Source organism: Plectropomus leopardus, chromosome 1 (genome assembly GCF_008729295.1).
Source record: "Plectropomus leopardus isolate mb chromosome 1, YSFRI_Pleo_2.0, whole genome shotgun sequence".
NCBI classification, from domain to species: domain Eukaryota; kingdom Metazoa; phylum Chordata; class Actinopteri; order Perciformes; family Serranidae; genus Plectropomus; species Plectropomus leopardus.
This window is the reverse complement of record NC_056463.1, coordinates 15,475,560-15,494,229: the sequence shown is the minus strand read 5'-3', so window position 1 is coordinate 15,494,229 and position 18,670 is coordinate 15,475,560. Positions and strand designations below refer to the sequence as shown.

The window sequence follows — 18,670 nt, the reverse complement described above, 5'->3', positions numbered from 1 at the left end:
AGTGTGTGTAAGAGAGGGTGAGAGAGGGCGACTCCACTCCACTACTCTTCTGAGAGTGTTTCCTGTGGTTGCTATTGATCCGTTTTAACCTACTTAAAGACAAGACAAGAACACACTGAGTCAAACAGGCACGAGCTCATGTCTGCAAACACTCACACGTACACACATGCACGCAGACGTACACACGTCCTCCTCTGTGCTGCAGTGGAAACATCAATAGAACCACAGCCATCCTTAATAATCACCAGAGAGGAATCAAACACAGCCTGCTCAGTTTATGCCAAACATTACCTGACAAACAAAACAAAACAATACCCCAACAAAACAGCAGACAGAGGATTACCCAATCCACTTGCAAGCTAATTAGCTTTACCTGTAAGAGGAAAAGTTGGCTGGGGAACAGGAAGGGAAGGAGAAGGTGGGAATAGAGGGGAAGGGGGGAGGACAGGAGAAGACAGGAGAAGAAAGAAACCACCACTCGTCTGACCTCATTTCCAGGTCTTGCTTTTGTTTCTGCATGTGTGAGGGAGGTGTCGTTGGGATCATGGGGTTTTACCTGACATCACACCAGAGAAAACTGCCTACGATCAAAACACAGCACATGAATCTGAAGTGCTGATTCAAACTGGGGAGGGAGGCAGAGCGAAATCAGAGATATTTGAGAGATGTGATAAACAAGAGGTATATACTAAGTGTGTGGCCACACCAAAAGTTTGGCTTCTTTGGTTGAAAGTGTAGAAAAATCTGGAAAAGGTGGCTGAATTAAACGAGACATTACTCTAGTGGCATCTCGTTTGTAAAGCCAGGCAATAATGTAGTTTCAGTAAAATGTTGCACTTTTATAATGCTGTACTCCTTTATCCCATGACATTGTAGATTCTGACAAGGTTTCCCACACATTCACTTATCTGTGGGGGGCCGCCACAACTAAATCATAGGCCGCCACAACTACATTTTTGGAGCTGGACTGGTAATCAGGCGTGCTACTTATATACAGTATACCGCTGGGTTATTCATAGCGCACTTGTGGCAGAGTCGCACCACGTCAGTCTGCATTTTTTTTTACATCTGCTTCCCCGAGAGGACATGTGAGGTGCTGTATTCCTTTTCCCTCTGGCACAAAAATCTTAATAAAATCCAGCAGGGTGTGGTGCCCCATTATTTTGGTATTACGTATTGAGCACATGTTTGAGATTGGAGAGAAGAACATCTGTGGTGTTTCTCCTTCTGTGTGCGATGCAGCCCCATTTCAAAACTGATTAAGATTTTAAAGCACTTGTAGTCTGAACCTGTCTTTATACATGGACATTTAACTTGTTTTGCCCAGGGGCCACTTTTGCAAAATGACAGGAGGCCAGGGGTCAGTTGATAAACAAACATTAATAATTAATATATAAATAATTAGCTCTGACCTTTGTCTGGGTTCAGGGGATCCTCACTCGGCACATTGTTGTTGATTTTTTAATCTACAAGCTCTGTTGATGTTTTTTTTGTGTACTCTGGCAACTTATTAACATTCAAAGTACAAAAAAACTCCCAGCGTGCAACCATTTATTTGCTAAAATGGTCGGGACGTTACCCAGCATGCTACTGGGCCATATGTTGAATATCACTGGTCTAAGATCTAGATGTCCAGAAGAATTAAATCAAATCTGATCCTGTTTTAATAGACAACCATCAGATTTCACCAACAAATAAGCAAAACCACACTTAATGGGATCTGCTATCAGCAGCTGCTTCACAATAAATTCAACTTTGGAAGAGAACTGAAAGCAAAATCCCCAAATTTCTGCTTCATGAAGTCATTTTCATTTTAATTAAGCTCCACTCCCTAACCATGTTTCAAGGACATTATTTTTTTGTTTTATTTTTTTAAAAACCCAATTTAATGTGATTATAGTGAAAGAAATCACAAATTGCAAGTTTGCTGATTGATAATCATAAGCTGGCAAATTTTGAAAAGTAATGACACCTACATGTAGGGCTTAATTACTTCACAGCAACAACAGACAATGGAGGTAACGTTGATGTTCTTTTTTTTCCTCAAAGCCTTTGATAACAAATTTCAGACTAGCATTTTAAAATCAAATAACATCCACATTCACATTTGGTTTGGAACTGTAATTTAGCTTTAACGATGTTCATACCAGTTAAGAGCATACAAGGATATATTGTCCTTGGTTTGTTTTTTATTAAAAAGGTTTTAAGCTGGAGTGACTGCTGATTATCAGATGTCAAACATTTTTTTTAATAGCTGTTTCGTGCTGGTTTCATTTCCTGCAGTTGATCCAGCAGATGGCTTGTGATCTCACCAGTTTACTTGGAAAAAGACCAACATCTGTGTCTTTAACTGTCTGAATGCTGTTAGAGTTTTGATTTCTGAGGTCACATGACATGATTGTTACACACTCGAGTGAAGGAGTTAGAGTAAACAGCTCTGATACAAGTATAAGCGTGACTTTAGTTTATATATATTTTACTTTCACCGGTTTTGTCTTATACCTGTTTCTCCATACTGAGAACAAGTATGTGTGTGTGCGTGTATGGGTGAGTGTTAGAAGTGCATCCAGTCAGTAAAACGTGTGTACCTGGGATGCGCTGGCCCTTAAGAGGGTTGGAGAGAGCCATGCCGATCTCTGTCATGCCGTAGCGTTCTAGCAGTGTGTGTCCTGTAATCTCCTCCCAGCGCTGCAGAGTGGGGAGAGGGAGAGCAGCCGAGCCTGAAACCATTAGCCTGGAGAGAGAGAGGGAGAGACAGGGAGATGGATACAAGGGAAACACACCCGCCTCCATTATATCATTTATAAAATGTTATATTGCTAATATAAGTAATGACGGCTAGTCTTTACCTGTAACTGCGCAGATAAACTGGGTATGAACAGCATGTATGTGCAGCATTCAAATGTTGATAAAGAATTTGAATGTAAATGTCATGAATGAATCTTGAGAACTTCAAAGTATTTGACACAGCCCTATGAGACTTTGATCCAAAATTGTGTTGCTCAGTTGGGTTCAGATCTGGTGTTGGAGCCATGAACTCTGAGCTATGGTTATGGTTAAAAGTGAAATGATTAATATGAAGTGGTATGCAAACCTGCTTTATTAAATATTATATGCTATCATTTTTTTCCCCCAATATTTGATATACCGATATTTTCTAACTCATTTTGGCCAGTTGCCAGTGCTGATACCTATATTTGTTGACATGTTTTTTCCACAGAAATGCAGAGAACATAAAGTTTCTCTTGTATTGGAATCAACATTTTACACCTACTCTTATGATGATGGTCCACTTGTGGCAGATGCAGATATAAAATACAATGCATTTTAAAATCAACACATTCACTGGGCAAAACAATAAACTACTTTAACCTTGGTTACATGTAAAACATGCTATCTTTATTCTTATGTATCAAATTTTAAATAAAACTGTACAATTCATCACACTTCAGTGAGCTTGGATGATGCTCTCCCTGAGACAATCCTGACAATAACCAAAACCAGGGAAAATTTAACCTATTCCATCCAATTAAAGTTGTAAAATTAAAACCTCATGTTACTGGCCTGTGATATCAGCAGAAATGGGTATTTTGGGCTGATGCGGATATTTCATTGTAAAGCCCCTATCGGCTGATACCGATGATGTGATGATATTGTGAATATTATTGTGCATCCCTATCAAATATCGATATGGTTAAATATAAAAGTTGCATCATTTGTGTGTTTACGCCTTTCTCACTTCTCCAATGGGTCAGCTTCGTCACTACATGAATGTTGTTTATTCAGTCAAGGGGATTAATGACACCTGGGTATAGACATCGAAAGTGATGGGGGAGTGAGACAGTTTTTGACCATAAATCAAGACAGTACACCACCAGATTACTGATTAAGTGTTATTTTGAAAGTCGTAAAGTATGTTGCTATCCTTTGTTAAGAAAACGCCATTGTTGACTGTTGTTTTGCAGTTGCTTATGGTTTAGGCTGCATGTCATCAACCCTGCTTGAGCATTGGTTTGACAATGTGAGATTATTTGGATTTGTTGAAGCCACTACATCTGGCGACTGTGATTATAGTAATTTTCATGAAAACCGTTCATGGACACTTTGGGCCGTGCAAGGAAGCATCTTTGTGTGCTTTAAGTGTTTCCCTGCTTATTTATTGAGCCTTTCCTTTGCCAATAGTCTGTATACACACACTCACATACATGTGTCCGTACACCAACGTGTGAGTAAGCTGTCCGTCATTGATCCCAGAGCCAGTACCTGATCCTCTCTTTGCAGACCGCTTTGACAAAGTCCTTGACGTGAGGCTGTGTGAAGTGATGATCATAGTACTGGATCAGCTTAGAGTATATTGTTGGCACGGCCATGAACACATTAACCATGGGAGCCTTGGAGCTCAACAGCATCTCCCACACCTGGGACACAGAGAGGGAGACAGAGAGAGAGCGAATAAGAGAGATGGAAGCTTTTTTTACACAGAGATTGCACTATAGAGCCACTACGTGGTCCCTACTTTATGCCTCCTTTGCATTTTTACACAGAACCCAACAATGGCTGCATCATTCTGCTCAGGTGTGACAGGTATGACATGTAACACATGCATCATACGCATCATATTCTAGTGTAACATAAAATATATATGCACTGGCAGCGCTTTCTCAACAATAACAATGGCATTAACGTGTAACACTAACACACATATTTATATGGTGGCTGATCTCGTCCTCTGCTCGGAGAGTAAGAAATCTCATTGTTTTCACAGACATTTGGGGCTAGTGTTCATCTTTAAATTAGCCGCTATCAGCAATTTTTGAAAACTCCCGTGGTGGGTTGCGTGCATAAAACGTCATCCAAACGTCACACTTGCCCCACCCATGGTCACATATTTCCGGCTTTACATTTTACACAGACCTCATTTCAGGACTGTAACTACCTCTGTTCCTGGCTCAGAGGCAAGACAACTTTATCCCCGCTTTAACTGATCGATGTTATATACAGGACAGCAAGGCGGCATGAGGAAGGGAGAGGCAGATAAAGTAAGGCAAAAAAGGAAAAAAGTGCATCTACTAGACAGGGCCATGCAAACTAAATCTCTACATCCAGATTCATTCCATTAGCACATGTGAAAGTGCCATTTTTTCTTGTATTTGATGTAAATGGCAGAGTAAGGTCCAGACAGTAACCCCATATTAAACCTGTCAACACAGCGCCAAAAAAAAAAGACAAGGAAAATAAAAAAATCAAGATTTGTAAAGGTCAGGAGGAGGAAAACAGCAGACTGCTGAAGGGCAGAGCCAGCACATCGGCCAGTTAAAAGGCCTTCTGTACAGCTACTTTTGACAAATGTGCTTTTTGACTGTTACAGAAGGAGCCACTCACATCCTCCGCTGCACTTAGCAGGCTGCCTTAAAACACACCGGCGTTAATGTACATAAACATTCATCGTGAACTACATGCTCATATAAAAATACTGTTCAAATATCACATAAACTCACTTTTTCAAGGACAAAGCTATTTTACACACCCCACCCCACCATAATCACTCACTCACACACACACACACACACTCACTCACACACACACACACACACACACACTGTCTAGGTATATCGCAGTAGACAATGGGAGGATGGGACGACAGCATGAATTAAGTGAAGGTGAACGACAGCCTCTCTAAGTCCTGTGTCCCCCCCGGGAGACAAATGCTCCTCCCCACCTGTCTCCCCTTCCCCTCCCCTCTCAGTCTACTTATCCTCACTTCTTCTTCTTTCATTCTACTTCCAGTCCCAGAGTGCTTCTTTTTCATTCTCCACTTTCATCTCTGACCCCTGCATCTTCCCTTCATCTTTCTTTCTCCCCTTCGTTTCCTATCTCACATTCACTTACCTTCTCTCTCCATTTCGTAATTTCCTGCTTCGCTGCCTCTGCAGTCTCTCTCTCTCTCTCTCTCTCTCTCTCTCTCTCTCTCTCCCCCTCACACACACCTAGAGACACTCACTGACAGATGCAGTCTCTCCCATCATCCCTTTCACCTACAGTAGCACCACATCCTTCTTAATGTGCCAGCAATTTCTAAACTCTTCCTTCCACTTCTCCTTTGAGTCACCTCTTCGTAGATTAATCTATAATCTATCTAACTCCTCTCACCTCCTCTGCCTCTGATAAACAAACATAACTGAGATTTATAAACAAATGCAGCCGAGATGATCAAGACTTGTCAACAGTCTAATCAGATCTCTGTCCCATTTCTCACAATATCATTACGAGTTCTAAAAATTGTTGGGCGTTCACAGTTCACCTGTGCACATACGGAATAAAACTTTGTGCGGGAGGAAGGATTAATGACTGAGTGTGCCCCGACCATTCTGGGTGGTGTCTATCAAGTGCAGTGGAGCGCTTCCACCAAGTCCAGACTGGAGGGGAGAGGAAGGCAATTTATGTCCGTCAAAGCGCTGGCCTCCACCTAGGGGACAGGATGTGATGAGAGCCGAGGGCCATGGCCTGCATCCCAAACAACTCTATGATCTGCTCAGGGCTCAACAGTCAACATGGGACTCTAAAAGATTTGCTAATTCTTCCTGAGAAGGGCTTGGATGTTGAATGCTGATGTGTCTGTAGTGCTGAGTATCACAAACTGTCAGGTATTAAAATGTGGCATTGACGCAAACATCAATGCAAACAAATACACTTTAGAGGCAGACAAACAAACGGAAACACAGTCACACAGGCACAGACACACCTCTCATTCATCCACCTATTGTTACTGGTTTTCTTTTTCTTCTTTTACAAAAAACTTTTGTGTTTTAATATAGTTATCATTTCTTTTTATTATTAGTCCTTTTGTTAACATATTATTAATATTTACCGCAAATATGAATGACTAAAATACTTTTTGCCGAAACCATCTCCCCACACAGCTGCTTCCCTACAATAATTATTTATTATTATTATTACCTTATTTATATCTTCTCCATCTACAGTTAATCTCTCGATTTCAATTTTCTGTATATCATTAACATATACACACCACCATATCCTATCTGTGTGTCATCTCTGTCTTTGTTATTGCAAATAAAAAAATTTAAAAGGCATCGATGGTTGCCTGGATTTTTAATCCAATGTATTCATTCTTTGATCAGCTTTCACAATTTTGCTTATTTCATAATTTCATTTAAATTTAGTAAAATAAAGTTTTTGTATAATGGTTTGTGTTAAAACTAAATGTTAACGCTGACATGTTTCATTTATTTTGTTAACAACAAAAAGGTTCTTTAGGAGAACATTTTGATATTTCTCAATTTAAGGTATCAGGAAGGTATAGTTTTGGTTTTGGCACTGTCAAAATGACAGATGGCAGCCATGCTAGCCACTCTGTGAGGCTCTACCAAGACACTGTGTTTCAAGGTCTGCATCCAAATGGGCTCACAAACACAATGCTAACATGCCATTATTAAGCAGGTATAACAGTTTAGTCACCATGTTCATCATATTACTATAGCACGCTCGCATGCTAATATGTTCTTATTAGCACTAAACACAAAGCTGTTAACTGTGGCTAATGGAAATGTCATTAGTTTTGATCATGAACCAAACTACTGGACAAATTGACATTTTGACCTGATGATGGCAATAAATGAAAAGACAGGGGTATTTATTTTTACGTTTGAGGAGGCAAAAAATGTTGACACCAAAATTTCATGGCAGTCCTTTCAATAATTCAATAATAATTGTTCAGACATTTTACTCAAAATCATCTCATGTTGGCACTAGAGGAAAAGTGAAGTGATGACCAAAATCATAGATTTTATCCTCTGGGGACTAGGAATGGATAAGCAGAATTTCATGGGAGTCCATCCAATAGTTGCTGAGATATTTTTGTCTCAACCAAAGTGGTTGACAGACAAACAGATGGATCAACCTGCTGTGCAAAGACATTAGTTGGGTTTCTTTCCAAATGTACTGAACATTTTAATGATTTTTTGTCTCAGAGAATTCGCCACAGAAAAAAATGCTAATATATGTGCTTTTCCATCCCCTTCTATAATGCAAATATTGGCAGTTGGTTAATCAAGATAAGCCATACATGGCGCTAATTCTTTAGTCAGAAGTGAGTGAGTTAAAAGCTGAAGATGAAGAGAGCTTGTAATGGCCAATGGAATAAAGTAACATAACATCAGCATCTATTTGCTAGATTAGTTTTCATTGCACTTAGTTGCATTCACCTTTTGTCAATGCAGCAATTTTTCCACCTCCCTCAAGAATTATTTTTTTTGGCTATTTTTGAAGAGTTCTTCAAATTTATGGTCTTTTTGCTGCATAAAAACAGGTGGATGGAAACACACCAATTGACTTGACTGACTAAGTTTTGTCAAGAAAAAAAGCATTAATGCATAAAATATCACTTTAGAGAACTTTTAAACAGGCAGATATGAATGTGTACAAATACTTTACCTGTTAGAACATAATGAATTGATGCATTACTCCTCCTGTGTATTAAATATTTCAATAATGTCAGTAGTAACATATTTTTTATTGTATTAATAAATAATTTCCTCGCTGTTAAGCAAAACATTTGTTGCTGTGATTAAGAAGTGTTTATCAAATAAAAAATAAAAATCTGACCAGTGCTGTGTGAACCCCTGAAAGAGTATCTTAAATAAACTTATGTGCAATTCACTGGATCACAATTCCTGCACTGAAATTTTTGTCACTATCTCCAGGCGAAATCAGAAAAAATCAATGCCGGCCTCTGCTGCCTAGGCTACCCTTCAGAGATCTTAGGGGATAGAAGAGACAGACTATCGATCACTTCATCAATGTACTGTTACTTCAGGAGGAGGAGAATAAAGGCTTTTTTCTGCGGGTGAAAGGAGGGGTTTTGTGGTTTGGTACACAAGGTCAGGGATAACAGCTGAATACTGATAGCTTTTACAGTGCAGCAATACCTGCGTTGACAGATACATATGTCCTTTAAGGACCTTTCCTTTCCATCTACCTTCACTGCCATTAAGCTGTTGAGGTCCTGACACACAAACAAAAACACACGTACACTGAAAAACATGTGCATCTACACCTCTATATGTTCCAAAACCACACACACACACACACACACACACTTAAGCAACCCATCTTCCCCTCCCTTCTCTGGGCCAAACAAGCACCATCATCCTTCAATGTCAGCTCATCGATTGATCCGCTGCTTAAGCCCCTGCCGTGAGTCGGCATTGGTCAGATACAAAGCCACACAAGGCAATTCATCACTAAGCCCCAAACACTTAGTTTGACAGTCAGAGAGGGAGGAGGAGGAGGAGGGAGAGGAGATGAAACAGGGGTAAAAAAGGAAGGAGGAGAAAGGTGGAAGGGGAAACACTGAGGAAAAAGGAATTGATGTGGAAAAAGCTAAAAGTCTTTTTTCAACCAGACTGTCCACGCAAGACTTCTAAATCTAAAATACTTCTTTGCCTCGCTGTCAGTGATAGCTCTGGTCTCACAATCACCACCTGAGTCTTACAGCTGTGCGACTACCTCGTTTCTTCACGAGTGTTAACAAAAAGATGTACTGTACCAAGAGTCAGAAAAAGCACGAGATAGAGTGCAGTCACGACCTTCTGAGGCTGGAATTCAGGCAGCATGATGCAGGTGGCGCCCACCCAGAGCGGGCACAGCAGTTTGTTAATGATGCCATGCACGTGGTGGAGCGGCAAGGTGTGGAGGATGACGTCATCTCGGGACCACGCCCACTCTGAAACCAGACATTGGACCTGAGGGTGAGCAGGGGGAGACAGAGGAGACGATGCAGTCAGCAGCCTAAATCAGCTCCTACTGTTGCAGACATTTGCTTTGATATTTTTTGGTGCAGTTCACTTGTTTAACTTTTTGTACCTATTTCCCTCTAAACTGCTGTGTTCACAGCTCAGAATTAGTTATTTCCCGCTGCTGCAAGAATGACTTCTGACAACCCCCGTGGTTTTGGCTGCAGTTGAGAGCTTAATAATAACTCAAAATTATGATGAAGTAACTGTGTTATGGTCTACTGAGACTCCTTTTGGTGGAGAAGTCTTAACACAACTCTTCGACAAATTATTTCTCTCTGCGTGATGTCCAAACTGTAAGTATAGACAAAAACACAAAAAACCCAGATGTTTATCATCTATGTTTTGAAATGCTATCATTATACCTGCTCTGACACTGAGCATCTCAGCATGATGTCACATCATTGTATGTTTTTAGCACTTGGCAAGAATAAAAGAAAAATCACTAGCAACAAAACAACAAAATATTTTTTATTGTTTAAATGTTTTATGTTTGTGGAGCCAGTTGTTATCAGCCAATAACACATTTAAAGTGTTGTCATACAAGGCCTGAATTGTGCTTAGTGGATTCCTGGACTATTTCTCACAGAAACTGAGCCCTAGGTTACTTTAGGAAGGAGGGCTATTAAAGAAGTATTTCACTGCTGAGAATAATGTCTTTTCATAAAGCTGGGCTGTGTATGCAGTAGAAAGACACAAATATATTGAAACTGGTGCTACCGAAAAAATAACTCACTGCTGAGGTTCACTCAGTTGCTAAAATTCGATTTAATTGCGAGGGGCATGATAACATATTAGAATGAATCCTGTGTCTATTTAATGACTTTGAGGTTTGTGACTGTGAATATCAAATTATGGAGAAAATAAAAAACCTAGAATATAAGGTGCTACAATGGGCTTAATCTTAATCTTAATCATAATCTTATCTTACTTTTGACTGTGTAAGACATGTTGTTCAAGCAAGTAATATAGATGATTTGTACCTTGAAAATGTATTAAATTGCAATATATTGTACAGGTGTCCTAGATAGTGTGTCCTGTATAATCTTGCCTTTTTCAAACAGTCAGACTTAAAACAGAATACTTCTGAATGCAAATGCAAAATAATCTATTTTAATTTTCCCATACAGTAGGAGAAAATTTCAGCAATGCTGTCACTATCGGGCATTTTGACACTCAAAGTAATGCAAATAAACATTCAGTATATACACAATGTCTTAGACATCAACAATGATGAAAGTGGAAGATTGCCATGAAATGTAAAATCCAAACTTAAATTTGAAAGTTATACAGCATATTTATTTTCCTTTCAAGCTTTGCCTCAAGTCTTTATTCACATTAAACTGACTGAGCTTTCCAGGAACACTGACAACCTGATGTTGTTGCCTTCCAGGAAAATGAGCAGACTCACTTAATCATTCACTCACTCAGTCACTTCCCTGAGCCAACCAGAGACAAATGCAGCTCTGCCTTCCTTCAGAGGGATTTAATTTTCCACACTATTGGACATGTAGGTCAATTTCTCTTAAAAATATACAGTAAAATCTTCAGGAGATCTCTAATGGCATAAATTAGTGATTATTCAAAAAAGTCGACTGGAACAAAAGAGGAATGATGCTAATCAGGCATTCAGATGTGGGTGTGGGGCTGTCTCAACACTTCTTGCACTCAGAAACATGCATACATTTTATGTGTCAAAGCTTTGGATCGTCACTTCGCAATCTCTGCCTGAACTGCATGAAATATCAAACGCCACGTTCTAAATAAATCAAACTCAGAAGACAAACGTGGACCGTATGAAAACGATTATGTAAATTAAGCAATTTCTTAGGTTGAAAAAGTAGATTTCTGACTTTAAAGTCACTGATGTCTGAGCTTCCTACAAGCATCTGAGTGCACTGAAGACCCCATCTCCAAAATATTCTGATGACCACCATCGCTGAAACTAGAGAACTATTGTTTGTTAACAAACGTACATACATCCTATGGTAAACAAGAAATATCTTATTGTTTTCTTTTAATTACTGAAATGTTTAGCTGCCATAAAGGTTTAGGATAACCTAAAACAGCTCACATTAATTAATTAAACAAATCCCTTCCACACAAGTACTTCTTAAAAAAAAACTCTGTCTAAATGAAAAGACAAAAACAACTAAAGCAGCAAGTGATCATGCGAAGAATAAGACGTTGACCAATCAGAAAATGTTGGCAGTGATGTGATAGTGATATCTTAATGTGTGTGTGTTGGATTACGTAGCAGTGACCAGTGCGCATTCTAAAGCATCTGTTTCTCAATATAGTGGAAGTGTAACTCTACATTTATCTCTACATTTATGTGTAAACATAAACAGCACTATTTTGGTCATATCTAATATTGCACAAAATTTCACCTCATTTGTAACACTCAGAAAAGTGCACACAAAAATATCAGTTTTTATGGTACATACCGATTCTGAATATTTGAAATAGTTTCAAGTCTCATTTTCCACAGTATCGATACACTGGTACCAGCTGCGATTTCTTGCTCTCTCTAATTGTTAATGCTTAGTAAAGTAATTCTTCTGTTCTCTGCTACTAACCAAGAAGTAATAGCACTGTGATATTGATTTTTTAACAGCATTTTTAAGTTTATGCCCGCAATGTTTTTTTCTCATTCGAATTAAAATAGCATAAAAAATGATATTTCTCAAGGTATTGTATCGAAGTTAGAAATTCCATATTGTGACCACACTTCTGACATCATGAGCCATAAACCCTATTTTACCTGTCTACAAGTCAATACAGAAACAAAGTTTCTGAAAATCTTCACCCTGGAAGGATTTTTTACAAGAGTTTTGATTTCAGTGACTTAAAACACAGTTTGCGTTTGGACGAAACACAAATATGCATTAAGAAATCAGTGTCATAAAAAATACCTGTATACGTGTAAATTAATTAGCCACAGCTTTTTAGTCCATTAGCAAAAGCTGTAACATCTTCTACTATGTCAAAGCTGTACACAAACTTTTTTCACTGCTGACAAACATGTCCTGTTTGTCAAACTAGAAGCTGATGAGCCTAAAATGAAGAGAACTTGAAGATGTAACTTGCTTTATAATTATGGTTTAAAAGACAACATTTACCATGGCTTGGATGTTGCTGTGTGTATGTAGGACTCCCTTGGGTCTCCCTGTGGTCCCACTGGTGTAGATGATCATAGCTGGCCGATCAGCCCAGTCTGTGATGTCTCCTTTCTCCATCTCTTGGATGTCTGCCCCGTCTAAAAAGCCCAGGTCAGAGGTGGGGGGCAGTGTCAGGCACGGCAGCCCCAGCCTCTGTGCCAGTGGCTCAAGGGTATCAGCATAGGGATGCCCTGCCACCAGCAGTGAACTCTGGGAGTCACAGATGACGTACTCCAGCTCAGATTCAGGATGTTTTCGGTAGAGTGGAACCGCCGTCCCACCGCTCATCCAAGCTGCCCACTGTGCCACTGTATAGGACGCATCATTAGCGCACAGGAAGGAGATTCGTTTTCCTTCAAGACCCCCAAAATCAGTGTTGAGAGCAGTGCTGATTCTGCCTGCAAGACCTAAACTGCTGCAATACAGCTGTTTGTAGCTGTGACTGCCGCAGCTGTCAATGATTGCAAGCTTATCTCCAAATGCTGGAGCTCTGGTGAACACTGGCCTCTGCTTTTTTCGTGATGATGGTGCTGTAGTCCATCTATGGGCCCCTCTTTGAACCACAGTTCGCAGTAGCCATTGTCCTGGTTTTGATGGGCTGTAAGTTCTGTGAAGAGGAGCTTTCCAGTGAGGCAGTGTCCACTTTAGGGAGTGGCAGGTGGCAGCAACAAGTCCTGACAGCATGTTTGAGCTGTTCAGATGCTCCTTAAAACATCAAGATGGCTCCATCCTCAGCCTCTTGCATCCACTTATATATCAGACATCTGAGAGTAGAAAGGCAAAAAAGGCTTTGTTTTATCAGTTGGCACAAAGATTGACATCTTCTCCTAAAGGCAAATCATATAAATCTACACTTCCCCCTGACGTCCTTCTGTAATATTTAATGTGACCATCAGCAATCACTTTTTCTTCACTTTCATTCATCCGACATTGCACTGTTCAACACAAATTCACTGCACATGGCTTAAATTCATTGTTTCTTCTACCATTTTAAGGGGCACACTGAAAAATAAATCCCAGACAAATTAAAGGAGCAATCCATCAAATTAGTATTGCACTTTTGAAGCTAGAGAAATTAAAAAAGACGGATTGACAAAGATTTGAGCAGCAGAGGCTGAGAAATACTTTTAATTTTAGGTCATTCTTGTAAGATACTGGATTCCTCATTTTCCATTACTTTTTACCACACACCTCCAGTTTGTAACAGAGGCTTCCTGGTATAATTAGGATTGTTTTGGTCAGACTATGGGAAGCTCTCCCCAGAGCCACAGTACAGTCATTACATAAATGTTGAAACAAACCACAATGACATAAAATATCAGCAAAATAAAGGCCAAAACTAAAATCAAGATAATAAATGCGAGATAAAATCAATGAAATAACAAAACAAAGACTGACTGCTAAGATAAAATCAAGATATGCTTTTCAATAGAAGTGCATTTTTAGGGGAGAGCAATATGAAGACAGCCTTATATCCTCTGGGCAGATCATCCCAGAGCTTTGAGACCCTGATGGTAAAAGCTCTGTCCCCTTTAGTCTTCAGTCTGAACTCTGGAGCAAACAAGAGACCTCTGCCTGAGGATCTCAAGCTACACAAAGGTTCAAAAGGGATGAAAAGGTCTGAAATGTCATCTGGAGCCAGGCCATGAAAGTCCTCAAAAGTAATCAATAAGATCTTAAAATCCTAAAACAGACAGGGAGCCACTGTGAAGAGCCTGAAACTGGTTTGATGTGGTTGTACTTCTTGGTTATGGTTAACAGTCTAGCAGCTGAGTTCTGGACAATCTGTAGTCAATTCAAAGTTTTGGGGGGAATAAAGGAATAAAAGCACATCAAACAGTTTCTGCATCTATAAAAAGTTAAAATAGCACTTACTTTAGAGATAAAAAAAAATATGAACACAAAGACAAGCTAATTAATTTGTTGCTCAAACATAAAAAATCAGAAACTTTTATAAAGCTGTGTTAGTCAGAATCACCTGTTTTGGCCTATTATGTAAATATACAAGGAATCAGACTCTGGTTGCTCTTAATGAGAAATAGACATTCAGCCTAAAACTGAACAAATGAATAAACATTTGACTACAATGCACGCATATGATCCATTTTAAACAATACAATGACATTAGTAAGTAACATTAGTTAAAAAATTAATTGCTAACGTTGCACTAAAAATGTAACGTTAAGTTAGATTTGGCTATGTGTAAACTTTTCCACAGCTGTCACGTTATTCAGTGTAACTGGTCAATAAAATCAGTGTAACAATGTCCGGTTACAACAGGAAACAACTGACTGTTCACTTTGATGCGGACACTAACGTTGTTGGATTCAGTAACGTTAACGTTAAATTAACGTTGAGTTAACGTTAAATTAACGTTGAGTTGCTGCTGACTGCATTTGACATAACGTTAGATAACTGACACTGACAAACTGAAGACGACCTCGACACTGACCGGACCTCAGCCAAAAATACGAGCCCAAAAACTCCCCTTTCTACGACGAATAATATGTGAATGTTTCTGAAGTTATATCCGTGTTCTAGTGTGCGAATATCTCCTTAAATTCATTAAACTTACCCAAAACATCAGCCGGTACGCCTTGCAGTGAAGGACAGGGCAACGGCTTCACTCTTCCGGCATGAAACAAATGCTGCGTGAATGGTTCCTGCCTTAGGTACACGCTATAAGCCCAGCTGGCGACTGAGACTTAAAAAATATAGATTTTATTTGACCAAAAACATTGTGTTTTTTAATTATAATGATTTTTGGGTACTTTTTTTTCACCACATGAAATTATTTAAATATTTCAGAAGATAATTATTAAATTGTGTTGCTTTTATAAGGACTTATAAGGAGTTTTTTATTTATGTATTTTTAAATCATTTCACTTTTAAAAATGCTTTTAAGTGTAAATTCTACACACATGATCTGATGCAGTACTTTGTACTTCATGCAGGAAACCCCCTTACAAGTTTCATCATACCTCATAGACAGCGACTTTCAGAAGATGTAGTGAAGGGTTGCGGCGATATGCTTTCAATACGAAAGGTGACGATAATCATACTGTGTACATTTACTTAGGTATCTACGATATTAACTAAATGCAACTCACCACAAATCTCACCTTTATTTTAGTCATTTTCAAAAGACTTTTTACACAAAATTCGATCATTGCATTGGAATAAGGCCTATATAAGAGAGTATACCCACTTCCTCCTCAGTAGCACATCCATGTACCAAGTAGTACACCCACCTCAACCCCATCAACTACCACCACACCACTGTATGATTGATTACAGAGTTACTAGACTTGTTGTTGTTGTCTGCCATCATGTGGTTCTTAACTCAGCTTGAAAGTTTTTGGCAAAACACGCCCCAATTTTTGAGGACCTGCAGATCCAGCAGAAAAGCTGCTCACCAGAGACGAGGACAGGGGAAGGGAGACTGCAGCATATATGCAGCTACCCCACACAGAGCTGTGTTTGGCTTTAGATCGCATGCCAGTCCTACCACTCAGTGTGCCAACTAGCTTGGCTGGCTTCATCATCACAGTACAAGTGGGCACATTCAGCCGCCAGCTGGCAGTCGCGTGCCTCAGATAAGAGAATGGTACAGACATGGCACACGTTCAAAAAGTTTTCACTTCCCTCCCCAAACCCCCTACATTGCAAACGAGGATGGCATGTTCCTAACGAAATTGGAGCCTTTGTTTCAGAGAACTCCCCTCCACTCTCTGGAATAGTATCGTCAAAGACCACTCGTTCCCATTCGTGGGGAAAACGCTATTCAAGGGGATGCTATGCTACCCCAGCAGCTATGTAATTTCCAGGGACTCCTTTTTTGTACGGTCTTTGTACAGTCTTTAGTCTTTTTTGATGCAGATGGTACTGCCGCATTTTCTAAGGATTCAACCTAAAAAAGACCAAATGTCATCTTCGATGAACGAAATAACGCGCAGACGACCCATGCTTTTGGATATGTTTCCTGGAAGTTGGCCATATGTTTGACATGTGCTATATGGGGACTGGAATCTGAACCACTGAGGGAGTTATCTTCAACTACTGGAGACATGCAGGGACGGATGATAAAGGGTATCATGTAAATGTCTGTTTGTAGTGGTGAGAGGACAAGACATGGCTATCATAAGGAGTTATGGTTACGATTATGGCGAAAACATGATTAGAAAGAATATCTAGCAGAGGCTGGCACTCTGCTGCAATGGCCTGCTGCCAACACACCATTCAGCAAAGACCACCTGAAAGGATCTCGCCGCTGATGGGCAGGACGGCCGCGAGCCGGCGCCAACTCCCATCTTGGCAAAGGGCTGCATCTGAGGAAAAGAGAAAGAGGGAAAGAGGGGACCCCCCACAGTTCTGTGAGAGAGGCTGGGATGGTAACACAAACCATGGGGAGTACCCAAGCATGTGTCAGGTTGGCATCAATGTGAGAATCTCTTGGCAAGCGCTTCGTTCTCTCCCCTCCCACCCCAGCTCACACACAAACACACTGTTGCCCTGCTTGGAACACATGGTACATCAGCAGCGGCATCTGGCCGCGCTGACTCCTGGCAGCTGCGCTTCGTCTTCGCCAGTTGGGAGTCTTGGCACTGCCACTTCATCAACTACCTGTGGCTCCTCCTGGGTAAAAAGGCGAGCGATGAATTATTCCGAGGCTGCAGCTGCAAACTTGAATTTCATCCAAGAGATTCACTGTAAACATATGACTGCCTCGCAGAGCACATGCCACCCACATACTAATGTGCAGTTGACAACATGGCTTGTATTCTGCGCAGAGGGACTTGTGTTTCCTCATGTAATGGCACGGTTCATTTGAGGTGAAAGATGAAGCATGCTCTGTGACGATTCTCGACGTGTTGTATCTATGTCAAGTGCTTTCAAAGAGGCTCAGGGAGAAACAACTCACGGACAAATGGAAGCTCTTTTTTTTTAAAAGCGTCAAATCAACAGAAACACAGTGAGCAAAAGACAAACATAAGTGGCGATAACAACATTTGGAAAAGCAAAGCGTTTTGGACTCAATGCTCTTCACCAGGCAGCATTGGCCCATCTCTTTGTGTTAGGAAATGGTGTTGAAAGATCAATTCAAACAGCAGGCAAGGATTACACTGAAAGGATTTTTTTCACTTATGAATAAATGGACAAGCGACCTTTCAACTCTGCAATTATTGCCTCACACTCAATTTCTAATGGAGGTTTTGACAACCAAGGACATTTGCCTGGAGTGCTCTGAATACATTTCAGCTGTGACACCATGGATTGGTAGAAAAGAGTTGGACGGCCTTATCTGATTGCTTCATTATTTCAGTGATGCCATATATATGCCATTTACCTTTTGTGATGGAAGGATAATACCATTTCAACACTGAGATTCATTAAATACAAAGTACTCTCCACCTGTCCCGAGATGTGTAGTTTAATATACAAGACATTTACACCATAAAATGATACAGAAAAGGCACACAAAGGCGCATAAAAATTCACCAGAATGCAGGAAATTAAGTGTGTGATGCTCAAAATTTTCTTGTGGAGAACTGCAAGGAACCCCCCCTTCTCCCACCCAACAAAAAATAAAGTAAAAATAAAAAATGCACCCATGTTTTCTCCTGCTCTCTCAATTGATTTTTCTTGAAGCCCTCTTGTTCCCAGGGCAAAAACCTAAAGCTTTCAATTTATCCC

General features: G+C 40.0%; 1 protein-coding gene across 2 annotated transcripts in view; it reads right to left on the bottom strand.

The window, feature by feature from the left end:
- Positions 1-15,611, bottom strand: part of acsf3 (acyl-CoA synthetase family member 3) — a 38,303-nt gene extending 22,692 nt beyond the window's left edge. For both annotated transcript variants that reach the window (XM_042495370.1, XM_042495443.1), the window contains exons 1-5: positions 15,552-15,611; positions 12,938-13,740; positions 9,609-9,764; positions 4,264-4,418; positions 2,589-2,734 (exon numbers count right to left, since the gene is read on the bottom strand). In XM_042495370.1, the coding sequence (XP_042351304.1) occupies positions 2,589-2,734; positions 4,264-4,418; positions 9,609-9,764; positions 12,938-13,660 (1,180 nt within the window). In that variant the 5' untranslated portion in view covers positions 13,661-13,740; positions 15,552-15,611. The remainder of the gene's footprint in view (positions 1-2,588; positions 2,735-4,263; positions 4,419-9,608; positions 9,765-12,937; positions 13,741-15,551) is intronic.
- Positions 15,612-18,670: the final 3,059 nt, after the last annotated feature.